Below are 26,874 nucleotides of genomic sequence, written 5' to 3' on the forward strand. Positions count from 1 at the left end.
TAAAGAACCTATTCTGCCTCATTAACTCCTATAAAAAGCACCCCCCCAAGCTTGAAATGTTAAAAGAAGCATAAATTAAGGCTAAGTTTGTTGTTTGCTGCTTTAATCAACAAACATCCTTAAAAAGGACTCACAAAAGGTTCTGTAAACTAAATTTATTAGTGAGCAGGAAAACAGGCCCTCAGCTGCAGCCTCCTCCCCTTCCCAGCCCGCTGGATTTGGAGGGGGTGGGGTTTTGGAGCGACTAGTTTTGTTTACAGTGTCCTATTCTCTTGGGCAGGTTGTTGTGGTCCCATGGATCTCTGTCAAAGTTTTGTGATGCAGCTGAACTGAAGTGACTTGGGACAGAGTCTGTTAATTAGGTCTTCAAAGCCTTCTGCCTTTTTTCTTCAATGTACAAATGCCCTTTTTTTCTCTTCTTTTCCCTAAATCTTTTTGTCAGTAGCTCAGAAGGAAAGAGGGTTTTTTTCACTGCAAGAGAAAACTGCGGTTCTCGCTGCCTTCCTTTCACCTCTCTGGGATGTTGGAGGAAAAATGGATTTACATCTATTTTCTGCACATTTCCTCTCCTTGAAGTGTTTAAGAAGCCTTCCACAATTTCCTCTTTATGCTGTCATAATGATTTGTTTCTCTCTTAGGAATATCTCCACACACAGAGTGGTGCTCACAGTGACTGCGGTACCAAGAACCAAAGGAAAACTTAGGGACGTAGTCTAGAAAGTTTCAGTGCAGAAGACAGGATAGTTGAATAAAAACATTAGGAATTAACTCCCCTGAGTTGGCACATATGAATATATGACTTCTTTCCAAATTCCCCTTAGAATTCCCCTCGTAATAGTGAACTTCCTTAGAATCCTCTTGCATCCAGACTCGGTTCAATCTTAAACTGATTTTTCATTGGGTTTATTTGGGTGAAGTCTTCATGAGGAAATTTAATAATGGGTTTTATTCATTGCTGCAGGATTTGGACTTCCTCACTTCTTAATTTTTTTCACAGCTATCTTAAGTTCAGTCTGAGATATGCAGTGTAAGAGAGATCCAATAAAAATCCCTTTTGTTCACTGGAAAAAATGGCCTTGACCCATTAGAGAGCGATTTGATACTTATCTGAACACCTCCTCACCTTCCAAGAGTTAATTTGACTTGGAGATGAGCCAAGACAGGGAGTTTCTCTAAACTTCCCCCAGCTTTACAGGCTTGGATTCAAAGAGTCCTGGCTCTGAACAACTCATGGGTTCAGGTTTTCCAAACCAAAAGGCGACTGGGCACGTTTTGGAAAACCGGAGCCTCCCTGGGAGTTCTGTTCCCTCCTGATTGATGGCCCTGGCTCCAGCCCCTCCGTGCTCTCACTCTTCATGGTCTGTGGGTAGGTCAGCACTGCAAACACTCCTCAAAGGAAATCATCCTTCTTCAATGCAGCCCATGGCTTATCTCAAAACCCTATTTCCTCTGTCCATCCCACGCCTTCCCTTCCTCCCCCACCAGACGTGATGAGGGTCTCGCATTTCACAACAGCTGCCTGAGCAAATGCAGGATGGGCCCCACTGTGCTGCAGCCTGGCATCTGCAATGCCCAGGAAGCCAGGGGCACAAGGAACAGCCACAGGACAGGTTCCTTTGGGGCTGTTTCACATTGTCTTTTCATACATCAAATAAGAGCTTTTTCCCATCTCTGTGAACCAGCCGTATCCCAGCTCTGTGTCCAGCAGCTCACATTGCCAGAAATATGAGGCTGGGAAAATGGGGAAGTGTGGCATGAGGGGGAGCACAGGGATCTAGGGACACTCCTCTAGTGCCATCACTGTGGGCATGTGGTGCTCTCCCACCTCATAGCTTTATTTAAACAGGAAGAGGGAAGCTTCCTTGGTTATCCCATGCCCCTGGGAACACCCTGTTCACTGGGCATGGCAGTACCAGGCATCCAGCTGCCAGGGACCCAGGCAGGTGGAGAACAGGAACACTGGAGGCTTTTTTGTGGTAAGTAGGAAAAAAAAAAAGAGAAAAGACTCCTGGATGAATGCCTGAGTCCTTTGGTTCCCCACAGCAGAGATATTCCTGTCATCTCTGGGATGGGATGTGGCAGTCCTACGATGTCTTCATCTACTCCCAAAGGCAAACAAAAGCAATGCCCATCACGGTGGTGTGTACACAGGGGTTTTTAGGCTCTCTGTCCTTGCTCCAGCCCAGCTGGCAGGCTCTGGAGCTGATGGCAGCAGTGTGTACCCTGCCTGTTCGCTGTGATGTGGGAGCTGAAGTGAAACTACCTGCTTGCTTCTATCCAGGTGGGAAAGGGTAGGGAGATGGGCAAGGGATTCACTGGACCTTCCAGACACCTACTCATATCTGTCTCTGCCATAGTTCACTCCGCTTCCAATGCAACTTGCTGCAGTTGGGAGACACAGGTCGGAATCTGTCTGGGCACTGTAGGGTCCAGCTCTGATTTCTTCAGGTTTTCTGTAAGTCAAAGGACAGACGTTTTCAAAGCAGTGAGAACACCAGCAGGACAGAGGAAAACTTAAAAAGACCCATGATTGTGGAGGGAGATGATATGATTTCTGCTCTTGTGCTTAAATAGGATTAAACTGCCATCGGAAGCAAACACTGAGTAAGAAACCAAGATCTGGCAAAAAATATTAAAAGCAGCCCTCTGAGTCCTCCCCCTGGTTCTTACCCATTGCAGGATATAATATCTGATACTGGTGTCACAAGGGTCAGCCGGTGGAGGAATCCTGCTTTGTTACAGACATTCTTTCATTTATTTGTATGGAAGGGCTTTTCTTTCCAGAAGAAGCACTGAAGGGCACAGAGGCTGGTCCTGCTGCAAGAAGTCCTGGAGATAATTGGGTGGGAGCTGAGCTGTGGCGTGACATACAGGACATGTCATCCAGCGCTGCTCCAACTGAACTGGCAACAAACACTTTTCCGTTGAAGCAGGATCAGGAGGGAAATGCACAAAGGCCAGGGTGTGGCTGGGATGGGTTTAGCTGTGTAGGGCCCGTGAGGCATTCCAGCCAGGACACTGGCTCGAGGTGAGCTGTGGACACTCAGCACCTCCAAGCTGTGGCTGCCATTAGCCAGAGCTCCCCGCAGCACCTGTGCTCGCTGCTCCAGGGCAGCACAGATGGAAGCTGTGCGGAAGGTTTCATTTTGTCAGCAGTATGTGCTTGTTGTGATCCCTCACAGTGAATTCCCACTTGGATTAGCTGCCTGTCATCTGCCTCAGGGCGAGTCCCTGTGCTATCCTAAGTGCTATCATGCCTCAGTAAATAGTCCAAGGTTATGGGGAGCCTCAGGTTTATGCTATGGGTGGTAATGCTTTTGTTGTTGTTTTTTTTCACAAAAGGACAAACGTTCATGGGTTTTTATGATCACATCCCAAAACCGGACTTTGTTTCATTGCCTGGTAACGTCTGTGACCCTGTTTGCTGCTCGGTATCTTGCCAAATGGCTGGTCAAGATGCAAAGTACACTTAAAGTGTTTAAAATATCAATAAAAACCGTCTGGGATCATTTCACAGAGCAAATTATCGTGGGTCCATCTGGCTCCTAATGGAATAATCCTGAGCAGGTGACACACTGCACATGCTGGTGTGGGAATATACAGCATTCAATGTAGCTTTCCAGTCAGAGAGGGGAGAAATCATGCCATTGGGAGAGGTGATAGCAAAAGCCATGCCTCCAATGGGTGACATCTGCACAGGGGAGCTCCGCTGGCAGCAGCATCACCCTGGCTGGTGGCTACAGACATTGGCTCTTGAGCTGGGTGATGGGTGTGCTTGGCTTGGATCAGAAAGGGCCTCTTGCCTTGAAAGGGGATGGGAAGGCAGGCACCACCTGAGTCACCCTCACTTCCAGCCTGTTTAATCCTGCTTCCCAAACCTGCCCTTCTGTGTCACAAGACAGTCATCTAGAGCTGTTGAAATTATTAACCATCCTGATGACGCATCCCCTTAGGCACGTGCACGGGAAGAGTGTGTTGTTGTCCCTGGTAGAAATCCAGCTGTGAGAGCTCAAAGCCATCACAAACCAGGTGTGTGACAGCACCCAGGTTTTATACAGACCAAATACTCTCCTTAGGAAGCACAAGTGAAAAAAATACGGGAAATGGCACATAATCTGCTGAGAGAAGTGCCACCTCGTGATGGGTTTCATCATTAGGACTCAGACGTAATACTCACTGCCTTTGTAACATCACCTCACGTGTTTTTTCTGCATCTCCCATGCTGGTTTATCACTGTGATTTCTGCAGCTGATGAAGTATTCAACATTTCAGGCTGCTGATTATGAGTTTGCAGATTGGGAGAGAGACATCAGTATGAAAAGTAGCACTGGCTGAGCATAATTTGACCTGATACAGATGCACCCATTCAATATTTTAGTTCAGATCAACAGGAACCATTTTAAACTAAGCCAGAATAAGTTACTTATAAACAGAAATAAAATTGTCTATGTAACATGTTGCAATAGCTTAACAGTGGGTGAACAAATGGCTTCAGGGAGGCCAGTGCCTCTTGTGAAGAGCATGTTGGCAGTGGGATTCTTTCCTGCTCAGATTAAGATCTCATCCCTTTTCCTCACTCTGTAAAATACCAGTCTCTTTCTTTATAAAATAGGGATATTTTCGGGTGATGTCTGGATATTCCTGGATAAAAGATCATTATGGGCCAGATACTCACACTGTGAAGAGCAATTTTTCCGGCATTTCCTTCAGTCACGTCTCTGGGTTCATAAGATATTTTCTTCCCATTCCCCCACTTGCCATCTTCCTTCTTCACAGCTCTCTGGTGCTGCCAGCAGCTTGCAGAGGAGTTTGAGTTCAGGGATTGTTAAAGAAGCAGGCGCTGTATTCACATCCACACACAAATCCAAAAAACAGGGGTGAACATGGAGCCACCCCTTGAGAGGAAACAGCCCCCAGATAAAAACCCAGGAGTCTTAAAGGAAGGTACAGAGCAGAAAGGGAGAGGCAGGTGTTTGGCATCAAAAGGGCAGGAATGAGGATGGCAAGTGGCAGGGTGGGAAAGCAGAAACTGACTTCATTTCACCTACAAAATGTCACCACTGGGAAGGGGAAAATAAAATCCTGCAGTCTTCAGCCACGAAGACTTCCACACCACCAGGTCTGGCCACTTTAGTTCCTAGGCACAAACCAGCTCAGCTCTATCATAGCACTGTGCTTGTTTCATGCCAGCCAACAGCAGGGCATTAGAAGTACGAATTCTTACTTGAAACTTGAACTCCTTCCCCTGTAATGCAAATCATTGTGCAGCATGAAGGGTTTTCTTTAGTTTTTCACAGCAATACAAGAAATGGAAAGGGTTTATTTATCTTGTCTCTGCCTTTATCTTCCTTTGTGAGACAAAACAGTTCAGCTTCATGTAGTTTTAAAATTAATTTAATGTATCTCATTTGCCGGTTAAGTGTCCTGTATGAAACGAACCTAGCAGGTGACAGCAGACGCTGTTAAAGCCACCGCGGCAGTAACGTGGCTTTGCTGTGGCCCGTGACCCTCGCTCCCGAGGCAGGATCTCAGCGGGCAGTCGGAAGCACCGAAACGGCCTCTGACTTACGGGAAGGTGCGACTGGACTTCTAGAGGGACAGGGGAAGAATGGCGGGGCTTCGGAGGGAGCCCAGTTCTCTGAGGTCTGCGCCCGGCCGGGAGCTCAGGCAGTTCGCGCTGCTGGTGCGGGGATGGAGATGCGGTGGCCGGGCTGTGGCGGGATGGAGGAGCTTGTAGGGGGCTCCGGGCTGCAGCCGCCGTGCCGGGGGGGCTCCCCCGGTGCGGGGCGGTGCTGGGGGCGGGCTGCCCGTCTCGGCACCTGCCGGGGGCGGCCGGAGGCGCCCTCGCCCGGCGCGGCTGTGAGCGCGGAGCCGTCCGCGCCCCGGGGCACGGTGAGTGCGGCCGCTGCGGGAGGACCGCGCTGCGGCGGGCCGGGAGCGGGGAAAACTCGGGCAACGGGGGGATGCGCGGGAAGCGGGAATGCGCGGAGAACGGGGATGTGCGGGAGCGAGGGATGCACGGGGAGCGGGGCTGCGCGCGGAACGGAGATGCGCGGGGAGTGGGGTGCTGGAGGCGGCGGGGCGGACGAGACCCGGCGTGCGGGGGCTGCCCGGGGTGCGGGGCAGGCGCGCTCCTTCTCCAGGGGCAGGGCAGGGCGAGCTAACAAAAGGCGGCGGCCCCGCAGCCCGGCCGGCACCGGCGGAGTCTCCCGGAGAAGGGCGCCCGCCCCCTCCCCTTCCAGCTGCTGTTTTCTTGTTCGGTGTTTTCGGAGCCTCTGGATGCTGGGAAGAAGCAGTCGGGGAGGGAAGGGGTGTAGGATCAGACCCCGCCGTGCCGCGCTTCCCCGGTCCGTATGTGAAACTCGTTGCTCGGAGGGGTTCTGCAGGTGGGAGTTAAACGCCGTCCTTGTGCTGTGATTGCACGGACACGTCCTGGACTGCATCATCCCACTGTCCGGGCTGCAGCTGGGCAAGAGCGGCGGGGCTTGAAGGTCCCTTTAATGCTCTTTCTCTAGGGGCAATTGCCCCACATCAGAGCAGCGGGAGGTTTCGTGTGCGCTCTCACTGTGCTACATGTTTTAGTAAGCAGTGTAGTGTTCCTGCAGGCAGTTCTGCTGGCAGGCACCTTGCAACGAGATACTGGGACAGAAGCTGAGAAGTTTTATCACCTGGTTGGAATGACCCACAGACTCTTTTAAATGGCTAAGAAGAGAATGATATTCAAATGTAACATTATCAGCCAGCATTTTTCTTTGTAAATTTGGGAGGAATGTGACCCACAGACCTCATTTGCCTTCACTCCAACTTTCTCCCCTACTTCTTCTGCCCACGAGGTCTCCAGAGGTCTGCTTTTCTCATTCCCAGCTGTAATGCGTTTTAAACTCTGATCTCTGTATGTTCTTCTGCCTAAAAAACCCAGCCTTAAATTTAAGTGACATTAGGTGCCACCAGCAGCACCCATTGAAACACGTGCATTTCTCATCCCCAGCCTGAGCCCTCTTCAGCCCTGTCAGCAGTGGGGTGAAGCTCAGCAGCCCGCTTGTGTTTCCTCAGCCGTGGGGGCCTGACTCTGGTCCTGCAAGGTGGAGTCCAGAGCTTCCTCGATGCCAGCAGAAACGACACCAGGGAAAAATCAATGCCCTAAAACTCCTTTGACTAAGAGGGGTGAAGTCCAGGCCAGCCTACAACTGGGAAAGGGAGGGGTGCTCTGCAGGTCCATAATATGGGGATTTAGAGGATTGAGAGCTTGTTGGCCCATATTAATGGTGCTTGGCACCTCTGTTTCTTAAATCAAAGAGGGAAGTTCAGTTCAACTGAAATCAGGATTACTGTAATTTTTAAGGGAAAGTTCATTTAATAATCACAGAAGCTTATCTTCCAGAGGTCACCAGGCCAGAAGTTTAACTATAAAACATTGCTCAAAAGGCAATAAGGACATACAAGGCCAGCGGCAGCCTACTTGGCATTGCTCTGCAGAGAGGGCTGCTGCCGTGGCACGTGGGAGCCCTGCCTCTGGGAGACGGGCAAGCTGTGGTCCTGCAGCAGCCAGGGGCCTCCACAAGTGCCCCTGTGTTCAGTAGGCCTGAAGAGATTTTTTTATGAGAATAAAAGCAGGGTAATGTAGAGCCCTTCTCCCTCTATAGGGTATCCTAGCTCTTGGCAGCAATGGGAGAAAAGCTGGGCTCTAGCAGGAGGATGCAGCTGGCATCAGTGAGCAGATGGACTCAGGAAGGCTGCTGAGGGAACAGCAGCGATGGGGAAAACATCCTTCCTGCATTTGTTTAGCCAGGGTGGACCCTGCTTTAATGGTCAGCCCTCTGGGTGAGCAGTCGTCTTTCACATGGTGTTTGCAGAGCAGCTGGCATGGTGGGGCCTGGTCCATCCCATCCCTGGGCTTCTTCACCCCAGCAGCAGTGTAAGTAAATAAATCAGGAGGATATGACATCAAACAGGGTGTTTTATAATGCCCTGTGTGATTCCCACTTGGCTAACATTTGTTCAGGCCTGGAGTGACTGTGGCTGGCGCTGGCAAGCTGCTGGACTTTATTGGATGTGGGAGTAGAGAATGGCTCATGGTCAGCAGGATCAGGCTACTGTAGCCACACTACTCAAAGAGTATCAGTCACTGGGAAAGAAAACCTGTGTGTTTGAAACCATGATTTAGGGGATTGTTCCCAAGTTTAACTGGAATGAGAAGCTTGGCTACCCTTGGTGTGCTGCATTGCTGCATGCTTGCCTATGTTCAGATGAGAGCCACTTCTCTAATCCTTTACATTCAAGTTGCACCAGGGCTCGAATTAGTGGCAATGTCCTTTGGGTTTAAAGAAGCATGAGGAATTTCCGTCTTCAGTTGTTCACAAGAGAAGGGGATTGGGTGGGTTTTTGATGTAGCAGTAACTGCTGTATTGGCTCAGTTCTAGAGGTTGGGATCAGAAGGGTAAATTTATGCCTTTGAAAGAGGAATCTGATGGAAATGAAACCAGCCCACTTCACCCTGATTAGATTTCATCATGTTGCGCCTTCAAAATGCCTTCAGCATCCTGGGCAGAGATTTGAGAAACATCCAAAAGTTAAAAGGACATGGTTCCCATGGATTATCAGCATCTTTTATTTAAAAAAAAAAATCTCATCTTTACTATTCTTTCAGCAACTCAAAATGGTGTTGAAGAAAAGTATTCAGGGAGACAATAAAAATAGCCAGGCCAAGTGCTCTCCAGCGGTGACCTGATCCTGTCTCGTGTGCTGTGGAGGGTACAGATTCCTTTGCAGTTACAAACGGGCTCCGGGCTGGAGACAGACTCCATTTCAGCCTAATTTAAGCAAAGTACGTGATGATAACTGCTGGCCAGCACAGTTATAGTGGGGACAGGGCCCCTGTGCACAATGGCTGCATCCTTGTCACACTATGGCAGCTTAAATTTCCCTGCACAGATGGGAGCAAATATGTGCTATAGTAAGGCATAGCTCTAAAAACTCAGCTACAGCCGTGATGGAAATACCAAGCCTGGAGTGTGTTTGTCTTAAGACCGTGTTTTCCCATGTAGGCTAGGGAGAAGTAAATGGCCTATACCACCCCCCAGGGGCAGGAATGATCTGCAGGGAGAAGCTGGGATATTTGGAGTGACTCTTGGCAGCCAAGGAGTTTGCCTTATGAAATCATGGTTTGATTTGTTTGTCTTCCTGTGCAGACATTGTTTGCCTGGGAGCCCCCTTACTCCATGCTGGCTAGAGTGCTTAATTTCCCTGCAGGCCAGACCTCGGGACGGATCTGCTCTGTGTTGGGAAGGGAGTGGTTAAGCCAGACCAGAGAGAGGTGTGTGTTGAGAGGTGGATTGAAAGGAAAAGGTTTTATGGGGCCCGATGGCTCTGTTGTGAAGGATGCCAAACCTCCAGGCTGGAAGCTGGGGGCTATCACTGTCAAAGCAAAAAGGGAGCTTAGTTTCTAAGTGGCTCCTGAGTTTACTACCTTGTTTCTGTCAAGGGGTTTGCAGGGGTGATGCTGATTAATGTGATGTCCTTTCCCCAAGTCTGTCTATTCCCTTCCTCTTCCATCTCACCAGGCACAGTCTCACAGTGTTCATTAGGCCACTTGTCCCTGATCTGTGAGGAATAAATATTGACACTGATGGCTGCTTAATAGGATTTGGGTTTGCTGCTTTCTCTCCGAACGGGTTTGGCACTTGTGATTCAATTTGTGTTTGGAACTGGCTCCACCAAGGCTTCTTTTTGGGAGGGGTGTTGATAATGACAATGGCACAGCGTGTTCTGTGTATGAGGAGAGGCTGGGAGTGGGGTTATATATTGCTCCCCTTTTTCCTGTTGACATGCAGAGATTTCCAGGCTGTGACTCCAAATCACTGCATGTCCCTAGCGAGGGTGTGGCTTCCTTTGAGAGGGTGCTGCTGTTCCCACTGGGGAAGAAGAGTTTTTGATGTCTTGTTAACCTGTAACTGCTGTGAAGGCCTCAGGTCAGACTGCTACTTGGCACTGCTGTGGGTACTCCTCTCCTCCGTGCTTCCTTAATGTGCTTGGGGGCGGCCGCTCCAAGGAAGTGCAGCTCACGCTGTTTCAGAGTGTTTTGGGTGGATTTTTAAGATGTGTCTGATGTGACGAAAGTCCCATTAAAAGGTGACAGGCATTTAGGCTAAGTGGGGTTTTCTGGATTTCCCAAGAACTGTGAAAGGTTTCACATCTACAGCACAGAACCTTCATGTTCCTGGAAACCCAGGAGGATCTGAGACTTCTCCCTGGAAGTCAAAGCCATATGCTAACCTGTAGTGGAATTTCTCTTGACTCTTCCTGGGGGTGCTTCACCTTAGTGGTACTGGAGGGCAGCATCACTGGGGAAGCCCCTGACCTCATCCAGGTGAGCTTCCTGCAGCCTCTGCAGGTGCTAATCCAGCTCTGCAGTGCTTGCAAAGAACATCTCAAGACCCACCTTCAGATCTTGCTTTGAGCGCAAGGAATGACTTGGGTCTAGGCTCAGGATCATCAGACCAAAACACAGTAGGCAGGGTGATGGGGAAGAGCTTTCCTGCTGGCAGGGTGCATGGAAGAGATCCCACACACAGGGCTGTGTACAGGAAAGATGTTTGTGGTATCTCCTCAGTGTGGACAGCTCCTAATGCTCCTAAAATGGCTCCCTGCTGGGGGGGTGGAGTGGAGTCAGGAAGGCCAATTGTGCCTTTGGGGTGGTTTGTGTGAGAGCAGTGGGGATGCACTGAGGTGTAGGACCAGGCAAGAGGGGCCAAGGGTTTCTCTCTCATCTCATGTTCCTTGTCATGGTTGCAGGCCTCCTCCTTTTCCAAGCTCATCTCTGCCAGACTGGCAGATGCTAAAAATATTTTGAGTGACAAACAGATATTTATTATCTCAGCAGCCAGCATTTCTGTCACTTGCCTTGGGCTCTCTCATTCAGCTGGCCAAGTCCTCATCTCCTTACTCAATCTATCCTCATTTCTTAGTTGGGCAAATCTCCTGCTGAAATCCCCAGGAAGTGAATGGAATGCTGTATTGAGTAAGGTGTTCAGGAATTTGTCCAGGAAGAGGTTGGTATGTGGGATGGAGAAGCAGCTCATAAGGAGTAGCTCATATGCTGGGGATTAGGCATTGCAACACCTGTAAAGGTGATTTAGACCTTTACACTCCACCCCTCAAGTTACTGCAATTAAAATCTGGAATACCAGGAAGCACTGCAAATAATCAGGTTAGAGAGAGCTGAGAGACAATTCAGCTGCAGAGTTGAGTTCTTGGTGCTAGGTGTCCACTGTGCCTGTGACAAATATGAGTATGAGGCTTTCTTCTGCCCGCTCTGAAGAGATGCTCAGATTGTCACTCCATTAGTACAAATCACCGAGACCAGTTTTTCAAAACGCAGTTGAGTCACTGTTGCAGCACTTTGGTAACATCCACATTTCCGTAGGAGAGCTGCTGGGCTAAAATTTCAGGGTGTGTTCCTTAAAGTGCAGGGTGTCACCAGTGCAGGCAAGGAAGAGAGATCCAGCTGTGCTGGCGGAAGAGGTTAATGCCCCACTTGCTCATAGTATCAGAAACCTCGTCCATCCGCCACTGGAACAGCTCCTGTAAGCACTCCCTTAATCTTTAGCTTTAAACCATTTAAATTGTTGGTCTGAACTGACCTCATTTGGTTTGTATGGAACATATTAGGAGCTGCACCAGCAGATCCAGCCTGGTCCCAGCTCCACGCTGCTGGTGGAAAAGTTTCCAAGTGAGGACTGGGCTTGCCTTTCAGGTCTCTCATCTGCACCCTGTGGCCAGGTCCCAGGTAGGATATGTCTTGCCTGACATTCAGACCCACCCCCTCCCAGAATGGTCCTTTTGTAGCTGGAAAACATTGCTGATCTGAAGGGTGAGTGTAAAAAGAGTAATTGTGGGGAAATATCTTCTGCCTATTGCATCTCTTGCTGTGAACATAACTATTGTTTCAGCATGGAGGGTTTGCAGGCTTTTCCTATGGAATTGTTTCAATTCCCAAATCCTAAAATGGAAACTAATCTTTATATTATATGAGCATGGCTTTTCCTTCCTCCTTGTGGCTGTTTTTCTTTGTAGGAGCTGCAGTTACATTTTTCATTTCATTTACACTTGTCCTTTAGAGCCATCTTCTGCTTTGGTGTGTGTAATGTAAGAGAAGTTAAATGTTATCATTTATACAGAAGGACTCTAGATCCACACGATTCAGTGTGGGGATACCCCAGAAGCTGTCAGGATGCTGATTTACCTGTGTGTGGTGTCCCTGGTCCTTCCAGAGACAGGTGTGTTAAGGATCCTCCTCCTTAGGGGGCATGAGCGCTGCCATGCATCATCTTCATCTGATGCACCACAGAGAGAGCTGATCCCAATCTTTTATGGCCAGGTCTGAAGGATTGTCCCTCACAGCCTCCTGGTCCTGAACAGCCCATGAGGAGAGGGGATGCTCTGATTCCCCAAGCTGATCCTGTAGTGTCCCCAAAGGCGCCTCTGAAAAACCTCAAGAGACGCTCGGTAATGGTCAAGAGCAAGTCTATAGGATAGTCCTGTTAGTTGTGGGGTAGAAAAGAATGAAAACATCATTTCTCTGTGGTTTTACTTCCGTCTTGACACAATAAGTAGGTAGATCTGTTTTCTGAGGAGGTTAAAGCTCTCTGAGCACAAGTTGCAGGAAAGCATTTCGCTTGCAGGTAGAATTGGGGTGCAGGATGGATGACATGCCACTTTTTTTGACAGACCAGGACAGTTGTCACCTCTCAATTGTCTCCTCCTGAGAAGGTGAGATCTTCCCTGAGCAGGCAAAGTGCTGCTCAAGTCAGTACTGATTTAGAGCCCTTTGCTTCCATTGAACTTCATCCTGAATTAGAACTTCTGAGAATTAAGCCACAGCCCTAGAAAGATTTGGGCCAGAGCTGCAGGGAGCACACTTTGGAAACAGTCTCTCTGGGTGGTACTGGGGCACAAACCACAAGCTGTGATAGAGTATAATCGTAAACCTCTATTACAAAAAGCCAGGAATTCACTAGGGATAAAAGCTAAAGCCTGAGCCCTACAGGTTCTTCCTTCCAGCCAGGATCCAGGTCGTTTTGGCAGAGCCACGCAGGGAACTGTGCGCTCCGATGCCGGCTGGGCAGCACAAGAAAGGACTGTGGGCTGCAGGGCTGTGTGCCCAGCTGCCTCCGAGGGCCAACTGCTCATGCAAAGCAGGGAAGGCCCCCAATTCAGAAAGCGTGGATTTAGGGTGTCTTTAAAAGGGTGGCAGTCTCCGGGTCGAGGTCTGGGTGCAGTGGAATGCCTATTGTCAAAGCTAAAGACCAAAGGGAACGCTGCATATTGTGGGCCCAAATGCAGCTGGCACGAACCAAAAATGTGCATGTGAGTGCCTTTCTAAGTACCCAGTAATCCTCCAGGGCAAAACGGGGATTAGGGCTCTCTCCCAGACAAAGAGGCAGTTCATTTTCTCAAAGATCCCTTGGCCAATGAAGTGAGGAACCCAAATGAATGCCAGGGCTCCTTTCAGCTCTCTGCTTGCAAACAGGTACGGAGCCAGAGCAGCTGGTTTGTGTGGGGCTGTGCAAACACAGTGCGGCCAGATTGTGGGATTGAGGTCAGGTCAACTAAAACCCATCCAATCCCAGAGAAAAGGGGAAGCCAGAAAAATGCTGGACAAGTAGGACTAGACAGTGTTGCACAGGGTAAACGTGGTGTCCTTTCTCCAGATTGTTTCACAGTGGACCTGAAGGTCAGCGCTCATTGAGGTTGTTTAAGTTGGAGTTGCCTGAGTGAAGAGCCCTCCGAGAAGGAAAGCTGTGAGTCTGGATTAATTCCAGGTGACTTCTCAGCCTCTCTTGGTTTGCCCTGAAATTCTGCGTGCTCGGAATCTCCATGTAGGAGCCGTTATACTGAAAGCGATGGGTGCCTGAATGGGGGATGTATCCATCTAAAATTCGCCATCCTGTGATGTCTTTAATTTGCCTTCAAGCAATGGCCTGTGCAGGTAGAAAAGCACAAGCCCCCTCTGCACCATTCCTGGAAAAGTTCTTCTTTTCCCTTTTGGTGATTGGCTTATGGCACAAAGATCAGCTCTAGTAATCCTGTTTTACCAGGTATCAGGGTGGATGTGCCTGTGATGTGTACAGAAAATGTGCGTTAAGTAGCCCCGTTTCTTAGAAGCAGCAGCCAGCAGCACTGTAAATGGGTTAGGGTTGCATGGTTTTTTTTTCCCCTGAGCTTTACTGACCCATCTGAATCCCAGACATGGATATTATTGTTTCTACTTGAGACTTGGATCTTGCTGCAGATCTCTGGAAAGAATGTTTAATTCAGTCGCAAGATGCATGTGCTCAACAGAGCCTTATTGAGATTCCAAACTCTGTCTTGCTCTGCTTAGGATGAAAATGTGCTTCCTGTTGGATCCATGAACCAGCCTTGAATTCCTCATGTGCCTTATTTAGACTGTGGAATTAAACTTGGCTGTTTCTCATCTCAGGTGAATATCCTGAGTCACAAGCAAGAGGTTTTACCCAGGGACTGAGACTTTCTCCAGCAAATGTTTTAGAGATTATTAGCGTGAGAGGTTTCAGTGCAATTTATAAATGTTTTTTCATGAAAAAGTTGTTTTGCCCACGTGTTTCCAGCTGGTCTTGGCTCTTGGTGTAGCTTGGGGGTCCCGTGAGCACAGAGTAACAAACCTGTGCAGACCTTGCTGCTACCAGGAGAGGACCTGGGCCTTTGTGCTCTGACACACAGGGCACTTCCAGTGCAGCTAAAGGAGATTCTGGGAGCGTGACAGAGATGTGGATTATGGGCTATTTCTGGACCAGCCACAGGAGGTAACAAAATAAGAAATACGTAAGCAATCCAGTCTTTTCAGGCGGAGCGGGAGGATCTGCCAAGCAGGATGGCCACGGGCAAGGTCGGTGCCTGGGATGAGTGTGGTCTCTCTCTCCCTCTGCATCCCTCTCCCTGACAGCATGGAGGAGACAGGAGGGCTTGCTGTTTGCCAGGAGATGGGGGACTGCCGTGGAGGTGGCGTTTGCATTCCCAAGGAGATGTAATTCCGGCGCATCAGCTGCTGAGAGCTTGCCTGCAGGATGAGGATAGCCAGAGGTGAAGCTGCCCAGCTCTCCTTATGTCACTGGGCTGAGCTGGGGATCTCAGGCTGCCCTGTGACATTGTATAACGTGGGGTGCTATGAGGATAAACTAGCAGCTTTAACTCCTCTGGGTCCTTCCTGCCTGTCAGAGCCCAGTTTGGCTTTGTTGCTGCTTCTCCATATTTTTGTGTCTGTGATGTGCTGTTGGCTGTTTCTGTACTGGAGGGGGGTTTCCTCTTAGGTTCTGATTCAATACAAAGGGAAGAATATCAGGAAATGCCTACAAATAGCTGTAGAACTTGGAAGAAGAGTTTCTTGCTTTAATCTCGGTTTCAGAAGCATCATTGTGTGAGCATGTATTTTTCTAGGATAGCTTTTAATTCTGACAGTGGTTACAAATACTCCTGTTGATCCCAAATTATTTTAAAATGAGAATTTAATCTCCCATCCTCTCTGCTAGAACAACACTGGACTTAGAGGTAACAAGATACTAAAAATTACTAAACCCATTAACATTTGGGGATTGGATCCTCTGGGACTTAGGTCATCTATTATCATGGCAGCATGCAGGTATCAGTTTAAACTCAGTTATCATGGCTTCAAGAGGTGGGTCCATTAAAAAATAACTGTTCTGAAAAATAAATTTTTTAAAAGTTAATTTTTAGACAGTTCCAGGTGCTGTTTATGGCTGATCTCAGGCATATCCTAGACTCATCCCTGGAAGCTAAGCAAAGAAGCAGGGTACAGCATGGTAGTGCAGCCAGAGAACTGTAAGGCTGTTGTGCTGGAAAAGAAATGCTATGAGCAGACAAAACTTCCGAAGCTGGGTTTGTGCCTTTTCTCTGTGCAAAATCTGTCTCCTCTTTGGGAATTACAGCCAGGCAGCTGAGCTCGCACTGCATCATTTCCTCAGTGAGAGCAGTGATTTCTGCTGCTGCCATTGCTCAGGGAACTATTGTTATGAAACATGGAGTTTAATTAATTAAGAATATGATCTCTGCAGACTCCGATAATTGCTGGGAGAGCTGCTGGGCAGAGACACCCACCCACACTTTCTGTCCAGGCTGGCTTTAGAAAACCAATCTGTGTTGGAATGTGACGGTTGTAAATAAGGATAAGGAAGACTGAAGAAAGTGAGGAAGAAGAGCCAGGAGCCCAAAAGGTTAAGATAAGTGCTGTGAAACGTTCCAAGTAAGCAGGTAACAGGAGGTCAGCACGGGAGGCAGATAAAGTGGCCAGAGGAGCTCAGAGTCAGCCCTGCTCAGAGGCAAAGGATCTCCCTGAAACAGCAGCTGAGTCCTGCAGGGACTGTGGCAGCTCGGGAAGGCCATGAGACATCAGATGGCAGCAACTGGCAAACCAGTCTTCTAGGGAGTTGATTAATATAAAATAAGGCCACCCATGCGTTCTTGAAGAGCTCTGAAGAAGGTGGTGAAAAGTAGGGAGGGTTTCACAGATGCCTGCTGTGGAAAGGCCGTGCTGGCCGTGTGGGGAGAGATGGATGTGGGGTCAGGAGGTGCTGCCTTTCTTCTGGAGGGGGCACTGAAACTTCTGAGGGAGGCTTTCCTTGAAAAAAGCCCTAAATCTCTAGCACTGTGTTCTTTCACTGTCAAGCAAGCAGCAAGGAAAATATCCAAGCAGGCCATATTTTTAGATGAGGGAAAAGCCGAGCAGAGTGTACACATGGACATGTGTGGTATTAAATACCAAAGGGACCATGGAAGCGGCAAGTATAAATAACAATTCATAATTAAACACGAACTTTGCAGAAAAGGAAAGATTTCAGAGGCAGCTGCCAGCCTCAGGTGGGAGGTAAAGGAGTTTTAAATAGACTCTGTGTGCTGGGTTTCCTGTCTCCCACTTGAGAGCTTTAGAAACAACTCAATAACAAAAGGAACAACTGCAGGCCCCTCCTTGCCAGGGATACTTTTTAGCTATGGAATTGTGAGGCCCTTTGCAGCATCCCGAAATAAAATGCAGCCCCAGGCTTTAAGAGCATCCCATCGGGCTGGGTGCTGCACAAAGAGCTGGAGAGCTGTCCCGGGGCAGCTGGAACTTTCGGAGAAGGACCGCTCTAAGGAGAAAGGTGTGAGGACAGCCAAGAGGAAAGGTAGGCCCTCAGCACCTTTGTACAAGAGTGGCTGTCACCATGTTACGGTGAAAGAAATGTCTTTATAGGGACTAGCACCCTCCTGGTTGTTAGACTGAGCTGCCTTAGCTAGGCATGCCGCAGAAAAAGTTCTGGGATAAGCAGCCAGGTTAGGCAGAAGGCTGCAAGGGGAGGACAGGTGCTGGGCTTGGGGTCCTGTTTGGAGAGGTGTCCAGCCCTGCAGCCCTGGCTGGCCTCAGCTCTTCTCCCTGCCCTGCCAGCTGTGCTTTCACAGGGGACATCCCTGTCCCTCTGGCTGTGCTCCGTCCCTGAGGTGGGTGTGCTTCCCGGGTGGAAGGGTCCTCATCTCTTGTGTTCCCACTGGGCCTGATTAATGTTGTTATTTCTAGACTGGCTGATTAGTTTTCGGTCTCTTATTGAGCCTGCCGTGCCACACGGAGCTCTGCAATTACAGTTTTTGTAGAGGCTCGAGAAAAACTCCGTTGCATTTCCTTGTTCCCCCCAAGAGCACCTCCAGAGCCCGTGGAGACACTAATTAACGTGTCTTTGTCTCTGTGAGGTAAAGCCCAAAGTTATGCATGCTGGCAAGCACGGGTTGCTCCTGTGAGGGGGAACACCCAAGCTGCTTATCCTCCCTCCCTCTGCTTGGGGCTGCCCGTGGAGGGTCAGGCTGTGTGGGTTCATATGGGAATGCTTGGAAGGGACTTATTCAGAAAGCTCTGCTCGCAGCACAGTTCAGAGTCTGTGTTGTCTCTTGCTTCCTTAACATGTTTCAAAAGCTGTTTTTTCTTAAAAAAGAAAAAAAACCCAGCCTAAGTGCTGAAAGATCACTGGGCTGTGGTGCCTGGGGAGCTGTAGGCACTTACTGCTCCCTTATATCAGTTCCTCAGGCTGTTGATTACTCTTTTCTTGGCACAGGGGCAGTTTCCCAGCCCTAAATATTGTCAATGGCTTCCTCAGAGACAGCTGGCCGGAGAGGAGGCATGAGCAGCTTTCCCCACTGCAGGAGTACAGCTGTGGTGTGGCCTGGCAGAGCCAAACTCTGCTCTTTAGGAAAAAAGCAGGGAAGCCCAGGGCTTTGTCCTCCAGACGCTGAAGCTGTGAATATATTTTGCTCACAAAATCGTAGACCTGTTTGTGTAGATAAATTGCTTATATGCAATCTTCTAAATCCTCATCTGTCATAGGCCTTCTGTCCTTTCCGTGTTGTGCAGTGAAATCTCTTCTGGAAATTGGTAATTTTTGATGGTAAGCTTGGTGAGCAAAGAGAATCGAAGCATTTAAGGGTGTTGGCACTTCCCAGGGCTGCAATAAAGGAGATTGTGCTCCTGGTGTACAGCGAGGCTGGAATGAGAGCAGGGAAGGGAACCTTTCAAGTTTGATCAGGGGCTTGACATCATCTCAGAGGAGAGGAGTGGCAGAGACAAAGCAGGACGGGATTTGGCACATGGAAAGAAAAGGCAGCCAAGGCAGAACTTGGGGTAAAAACTGGATGAAGATAAGCAGGGCAAGCAAAAAAAGGCCCGTCCGGACCAGTCGCTTTCCCTAATCTAGGTGAAAGTGCTGCTGCGCTTTCCTGCTGCATCTCATCCGCAGTGTGAGGCTTAACATTCCTGCCTGGCACGTGGGGGCGCGGGGAGGGAGCGCGGGGGAGGACCCAGCCGGACACAAAGACGGCCGGTCTCTCACCGGAATGGCATCCAAGCCATCTCAGCTATCCAAAGCCCCAGATGCCGGCATGTGGGCTCAGCACACAACAAGAGGCAATTCCAGCTTATCCCGGGCCAGGCCTGCCGCGGGCAGGGAGAGGCGCGGGGGGCCTTTCAGCCCCGCTTTTATTCAGCGTGGGGGTTCCTTGAGCAAGCCGGAATTTCAAATCTCTTCCGCGCTTCAGGGCTGAAAGTGGGAGCGAGTGGGAATACTGGAGCGTTCCAGGGGGAAGGAAGGAGCTGAAGCGATGGTTACACGGTGTTTGTGTGACTTGGAGCAGGGTAAATATGTGTTTGCTGACTCTGTGAAAATATCAGTACAGGGGGCAGGACAGGTTTCTCTTTCTCCCTCTCACTGTGTGGACCTTTCTCTTGGCTTTTCTCTTGTGCGTTCAGAGCATTCCCTGAGCTCTCATAAGGTGGTTACATGTGGTAAAAGCATATCCCACAGTGGAACCACATAGTTGGGGATTTAGGGTTCCCAAATGCAGCTGCGGGATAATGCGTTTTGTGCCGTGGGTGCTGGAGCTGATCTCGCTCCTGTGTGCCATGGGATTGTGCAGCTCCTCCAAAACAGTCATGAGGGACATTCGAAGAGCTGAGCACTGGCCGTGTTGGAGAAAAACAAGGATAGACATGGCTTTCTGTGACATGTACTTCACACTTTGTAAAAGCTAGCCTGAGGCCCCTGCCTTGCCCTCCGGGTCTGTGCATTGCCCTCTTTCCTAAAATCCTGATGAAGCGTTGGCTAAAAGGGCTGAGGTTCTGCGCGGTGGTGTTTACGCGTCCTTGCTTTCCTTTGACAGGGATACGCATGCAGCACAGGGATGCACAGAGCTGTCTCCCAGCCCGCTCAGCCCGGACGGCGTGACCGCTGACTTCCGGCCCAGCAAAGCCACGTGGGCAGCAGGAGTCAAGTTACGGCTGAAGACCAGGTGAGAATGTGTTTGTCTGTGTCCCTGCAACATCTGCAGAGACCGAGTGGAAAACGGCTTTGGCTGCCAGTGTGCCTGTGGGGCACTCACGGAGAAGGAGTGCTGAAATTCCTCCTCAAAAGCTTTTGTCCGTGCTGGTAAAGGCCATGAGAAATGCTCAACCAAAATATCTCCACAGAAGTGGTGTAAGTCTTCTCTGACTTCCCAGCTTCAGGTGCCTGGCATTCCAAAATCACCTAGCTTCTTCCAAGTTTGGGAGTTTCTGTGAGAGTTTGGCATTCACGACTGCTGAGTACCTGTCTGCATTTTTGAACGATTAAATGTCTTCAGAAATCAGTTCCCTGAACTGCTCTGGATTGGCTGGTGTTGTGGCAGAGCCTGATTGCCTTCCTTTGTCCACGCAGTTTAGGACCAAATCCGACAGCATTTACTCAAGCAGAGCTTTTGCTGGCATCAAAAGAGCCTCTTACATCAGTCAGATGTAATCTGGGTGACCTCATAGATTTTTGTGTCTCAGTCTTCTGAGATTTGTACCATGAAGTCGAGGCAGTGGCTTTTATTGGCAGCACTGCCTTTGGGCCAGACCTTGACTTATTTGAAGTCAAGAAGCTATGCTGAAGGAAATGCTGAAGGAGCTGAAGGAAATGTGGCCCAGTGCATGTGAGTGAGCAGCTGAGAAGGGAATTCCACATTCTGATCTTATCGGCATGGATGCAGCTCTGGAGCAACCTCCCTGACCTTAGTGGAGATGCTCCAGCTTCTGGCCACTGCAGGCAGTCATGGATGCTGACCCTACCCAGCCTCGGATAGAGCAGATTTTAGAGGCTGGAGTATCTCCTCGAGCTGATTTTATCGAGGAGGAATTTATCTCTGACTGAGGAGTGGGACTCTGCAGTTCCCCGGGTATGTGACCCACAGCGAATCTGGGAGAGGAGCTCCCCTACATCTACCACCTCTCTACAGCAATGAGTCGTTCACCGTATGCCCTCTGTAATTCCTTCTTGCCCATCAATTTAGTAGCAGACCTTCACAGAAGCTCCAGAGTTGAGTGTTTCGCTTGGATAAACTTGCCTTTGAGTGCAGAGCCAATGTTTTGCTTTACTTTTCTGGCAGTGTTGGAGGCTGTGTCTGCACATCTCAGTTTAACTGGGGCTGGAGCTTTAGTTAGGAACAGGAAGCTGCTTTAATGTGTAAGAATGTGCCTGTGGGAGGGTGTTTCAGACTCAGCAGCCTTTGCTTTCAGCCAGGCAGGGGGTGCAGTTCCCCGGTACGTTTGACTCACCCTGTTACCCCCCCAAATGTGTGCGAGTACCTCCACACATCCTCCTAAAGGCCCTGCTGCTTCTCTCCCGTTTCTCCCTCCTCCATGAGCACTTGGATGTGGAGCTCACGAGCGTTGCCTGTGATTTGTAGCCCTGTAGCTCAGGGGAGAGCCCAGCTACTGCCTGAAGCCTTGCCCTGCGGATCCCCTTGGTTACCTGCCGTGCCTCATTGTCCACGTTCCATTTGGATAATCGGGCTCACGGAGCAGCGTTCCTGCTGCCAGCCACCCAGTTCCTCCTAAGCACTGAATGAGGCAAGGAAAACACATTCCTTCCATTGTTTCCAAGTCTCTCCTGTTGCAAGTTGCTGTGTGTTGGATATCGGGGTGTGAAAGAATCTAAGCTATGCTTGGTTTCTGTCTTTTTAACTAATTTACTGACTAGAGAAGAATGAGAAAAAATGATTTGAATTGAGCCTGTGGGACTGGTTCATCAGTCTGGATAAATCAGTGCAGCTCTGCAGAGCCACGGGCAGGGAAGCCACTGCAGGCTCTGGCCGCTAGGATTTTCTGCCCGTGCTCTGGGAGATGATGTGAATCCCTGGAGAAGACAGGGAATAACAGGGTCCTTCTCAAAGACTGTAAGTCAGTCAGCTGCTTCTTTTCCATGTGTGTTCTTTCTTCCTCTTTTTGCAGCAAAGGAAACAGTAAAATTATAGAAAGAAGAGGAAAGTTGCAGAGAGTCTTTAATCCCGTGCTCCCCAGCTCCTCTTTGTAACCTATGCATGGTCTAAGTACCAGGCTGAAGGCTCTCTTGGCTTCTCCATGTCCAAGCTGCAGTCCTGTGGGAACAGCGCAGATAGACTATCCTGGTGGCAAGCGCTTCACAAAATAGAGATCTGAAATACTCCTCATTTTGCAATTTTAATCACACTTATTGTGTTGCTTGATAATGCTGTCTTCAAAATAGAAAGCTGTCAGAAGATCCTGCTAGGACAAAGTCCTTGAACCCAGTAATCAAGAAGAGTGAAGTTTGTATACATCACCTCTGTTCCTGTCAAAGCGTGTGTCTGGTTAGTGTCAGGGAATGCCAGTGGGACCCTTTCTTTGTGTAGGGAAAGGTCCTCAATCTAAATATTGCCTGTCAGCCCTGCACTGGGGTGAAGGGAAGACGGAGCCGCAGCGCACAGCCCAGCTCCGAGCTCTGCACTCCTTGTTTCCTTTGCTGGACACTGGATAAATGCCTTTCTTGGATTAGATAGCCTGGGGGTTCCCAGAGATATGTGATAACACAGAGGTGTGACTTGCAGGACCAATAATCATTAATTACAATGTTTGACTGTTCCTAAGTTCAACGAAGGAGCGCCCGTTGCTCACAGCTGCCATCACCTCTGAGCGATCCCAGCACTTCCATCTGTAGCCTGTGGCTGAACACACTTCTTTCAGGAAAAGCCGGTAGAAAAAGTCTGTCTCTAGATGCACATCTAGATGACAGTTGTCATCTCTGCTTCCACACAGGGATTTTCTTCCCAGTGGTATGGTGGAGAGTTTTTTCCAAAGAGTTCGTGATGGTAATGGTAGGAATTCTAAGCAGAAACCTCTGATTCTCTTCTTCCTGATCCCAGAGAGACTTCAGGGAGATTGGTACCTGTCTCCCAATTCCCAGATGGCACTCAGGGCCCAGTGTGATGCAACCCAGACCTCCCCAGTGATGCTTATCAAAGGGGAAAAACAAAGGGTGTCTGATGTGTCAGCTGGAAGCACTACACAGGCACGACGCCTGCCTCTGGGAAAGGAGCTGGAGAGAGCAGTGAGGCTGGACCGGTCTGCGACAGAGCCCTGAACTGGCATGAAGGGTTTTGCTTAAGGGATTTTTTTCCCTTTTCTTTTGGTTTAAGACTGAAACTGCTAAAAACTGTGAGATAGTCCACAGGGATTTGCTGCCTGGGGAGCTGTTCTCTAGGAGCTGCAAAATGAACATATGATGGAAAAGCAGGTTGTGTCCTGGTATGAGAATATTGAGAATATTGACACACTTCACCCAAGTGTTCTCAAGTGAAGGGTTTTTCAGTGTGTTTTTTACTTAGGGAAAGTTGTCATCTAAGCATTGAGGGGTGGGGGGTGTGGGTATGATTCTCCCTTTCCCCTACAGATGAGGAGACACTGTTGGCCAAGATCCATGATGTGAAATATCATTTCACAGACTTCAGGTCTTTCTAATGAGTCTTCCTTCTTTTTAGTCAAAACTGTGAAGGGACTGAGCTCACTCCAGGTCCCTCCTGCCCCAGAATTTACCAGAAGGGCTCTGTGAGCCTAAAAAGAGAGATTTAGTGAAAGACATATCAAGCTGACGCCATTCTGGTCCGACTCCTTTCTAATTGGCCTCGTCTGTTCTGCTTATTTTTAGAACCATGACTGAACCTTAATTAAGAGCGACGTTGCTTTGAGTAGATTGTGGCCTTGCTCTGTCGAAATCCTAATAGGCTTCTGAGTGCTTTACTTTTTCCTTCATCTCCTGCCTAATAGCTGGGCAGAGAGGCTGCAGCCATGCATTTGGATGTCTGGAAAACATCTCCTTGTTGTGCTCCCGCTCCTTTAGTGTGTCCATCTTGGAGACAGGTCCATCCCAGTGAGAATTCAGATGGTCATTGCTGCTTTCTGTTGGTGCAGGTGCACACTCACCCTGGAAGGAGGGCACAGGTGAATTTCTGGGATCAGGATCTCTCCATGTACAAAGATCCTGCTGCTGCATGCAGCAGGATATGGCTCAGGACAGAGTGCCCATGCCACATGGGTTTTATTAGGTTAGAATTATCACCAGCTTGAAATCTTGACTGCTGCGAGGATGACATGGTAAGGATGGGCAGCTGCCCTCTTGGCTTTCTCTCTTGTGACTCAGAGCTTGGGTTCAGATCCAGGAGGCACAAGCTTTGCACTTGCATCCAAATTTTTCATTTCTCCTATAGCAGGAGGGTCTCTGCTGCAGGGCCCCCATCCCTTCCCACCTCCCCATGTGATGGACTAGGCCATGGCTATCCCTTCCAGCTCCAGCAAAGTCCCACACAGCCACCCCGCCACACAGCTGCTGGGGGAAAGCACATCCACAGGGACTGTGGTTGTGAGTGATGGCAGACTGACCCTCTGGCCTTAGTTCTCTTCTCTGCCCTGTCCCATCTTCCTTGGACATACTGACACCAGCCGCTCGTCAGAGCCATCCCCCCAGATCATGGAGATGTGCCCCAGTGACCACTGCTCCTGCCTGGATCTGCAAGTGGATTCTGCTCTCCTTGGAAGGTTTTGCTGCCTTCGTCTTCAGCATTCCTTGTCTCTGCTGAGGAGGGGTTTGGAGCTTTTGGGGGCAGAGAAAAATGAGCATGAGGTCAGTGGTACAAGAAAATTTGTTCACAGTTCTCTTTTCAGGCACCTGGATGGTGTTTCTGACGAATGTGAGAACGATGAAAGCAACTCTCCGCGAGCTCTGCGGGAGTAGAAAAAGATGAGTTTATTGGGGCATTGATGACCCTGAGTGTTGGTTAATCAGCCACAACATCCATCTCTGGCTTTCACTCTTTAGCTTTCCAAGGATGTGGAAAGAATGCAAATGACAATCTGAAGAAGCTGGGTTGTTTGCTCTGGTTGAAGATGGGCCTTTTCACATTGAAGGACTTGCACTCCTGAAGGATGCTGGGCTTGAGGTACTTCTGAACTTGCAGAGCACTCAGGTTGTGTGTGTACTCCAGAACTGGCAAGGAACAGTATGTGAAGAACAGGAATCAGACTGAATACACTTTTCTGGATGCTTTTAGTTTGTAACCTTGAGAAAAAGATAACTCAGCCTTTCAGTTATACTGTGAAGAAAGCCTCAGATGCTGATTCATTTGTAGAGTTAGTGCCAAAGCGTCTTTGTAAAGTTCCATTCCTGTTTTGCATACAGTATAAAAATAATCCCCAGAGATTACAGAGAAGAGCACATTCAGCTCTTCCTAATGAGAGAAAGCTGCAGAGCTGTTCCTGGTGAAGGGCCTCGGAGATGTGAATGTGGTCCCTGGAGCCCAGACTGCTCCCAGAGTGTGCCAGGCTGCCACTGAGGAGCCTCTGCTGGACCGGGCACATTTCCGTCGACAAACACTGGGACCGGCACAGCAACGGGGAGCAGCCAGGTAACGGCAGCTGGACGAGATTAAAGACTCTCCCTTTCCCTTTGTCTTCCAGTCTACAGTGTGAACTGGCAGTATCCAGCCCGTAGTCTGTGTTACAGCTGCCATTTAGATGCCAGCCTTGCGTCTCATCTCGCTGACTTCTCCAGGTATCTTCGCTCCCAGGCATTTGTTGTGATGCCAGCCTGACCCGGATGCCCGGGTTATCTGATCACTGGAGGTGTCCGTGAGGAGCCAAGAGTGTCTTTTTCCAGCCTTGGCATTTACAACACAGGGATCACTTTGTCTATTATCTGAAGTGGAGAATTTTTCAGTAATAAGGTTGTCCTAATGCCTTCACAAGTACAGTACAGAATATATAAAAGATAAGGTGATGAGGTTGGTTTGTTATTGTTGTTGTTATTACAGTTCTGCATTTTTAAATCCTACAGCCTCCTGAGCCAAAGTGTCAGCTGTTGCTCCTGGTTTTGCTGAAGGCAATTTAGCTACACCAAAGTAACACCGGTTAAAGATCTAATGATTTATTTGTCTTCACTCAAGTCAGGCATTAGCTGCTGCATTTGCAGGTTTTATCACTCAGCCAGTTTGTCTGGGATGAATCAGGATCTGCCACGTTTCCAAGACTGGGTAGGTGTGGAAATAGTGCAAGGTTATCCCACACAGAGCTGGTAAGCTGGTACCGTGTGTCTTCTGACTGCAATTCAGAGCTGTCCATGTGTGGTATCATTACAAGGATATCAGACAAAAGGGTTTAAAATACCTGTGGCTCAGATGATTGGCTACATGGCTCCCTCATGGTTTTTACTGATCAAACCGAGGGATAGCATGCTTTGCATGGGATCATTCATTTTCCCAAGCCAAAACTGATGCTGAAGGGCTGTACTCCACCGAAGTACTTAAAGGCTTTGAATGTCTGCAGTGGAAAAGGCAAGAATGTGGGTTATTCTTAATAAACAGTTTTGCCAACTTCCCATCTGGCAGTGTCCAGGTTCCTTGTTTTCTGGGCAAGGAGCTTAACAGAAGAGCTCTGTCTTAAACACACCTATACATGTAAAGGTAAAATGGTGTTGGGTTCAGCTTGCCCTTTGCAGACCTCCAGTCCAGTTTTCCTTAAGACAATCCTGCCACAACAGATGTTAAAGGGAAAAGCATGTCCCTTTTTCTTCCTTCTTTTAGCAGATGATGAAAAAATAAGCAGCACTTCTGAAATCTGTATGGAAAAAACGCTGGAGAAATGGCTCTCCCTCTCACTCTCTGCCTTTGCTTTTCCATGCTGTAGAACATCAGCAGGTGCTGATGTTAACTGGTACTAGGAAAGGACCTGACCCTAAAAAGCATTTTTAGCTCTTTGCAGTTTCCCATTCCATTTCCTTTCCCAATCTTAGGCAGTACTGGGAGAATCCTCTCTCAGTGTCTGTGTTACGTCTGCCAAGGGCATTTTAATCTATGTACTGATGTGTTCAGGACATGCTGTACTGTGAATTTTTCAGTGAGAGAAAGACTAAAGGGGTGTCATATCCTCCTCTTGCATTTATTTAGTCAGAATTGTCCTGCAGACTGTCACATTTCAGTAGGACATGGGTCCAGTGCTGCTCCTCGTTCTCCCAGGGAGAGAGT

General features: G+C 49.0%; 1 protein-coding gene across 1 annotated transcript in view; it reads left to right on the plus strand.

The window, feature by feature from the left end:
• The window catches only part of SHROOM3 (shroom family member 3), a gene marked incomplete at both ends in the record, with an annotated part of 112,291 nt that overhangs the window by 66,864 nt on the left and 18,553 nt on the right, over nt 1-26,874 (plus strand). Inside the window, one exon of the mRNA XM_082282482.1 lies at nt 19,711-19,839. Coding sequence (XP_082138608.1) covers nt 19,711-19,839 — 129 coding nt within the window. The remainder of the gene's footprint in view (nt 1-19,710; nt 19,840-26,874) is intronic.

Source organism: Coloeus monedula (genome assembly GCF_965178545.1).
Source record: "Coloeus monedula genome assembly, chromosome: 5".
Taxonomy (NCBI): Eukaryota; Metazoa; Chordata; class Aves; order Passeriformes; family Corvidae; genus Coloeus; species Coloeus monedula.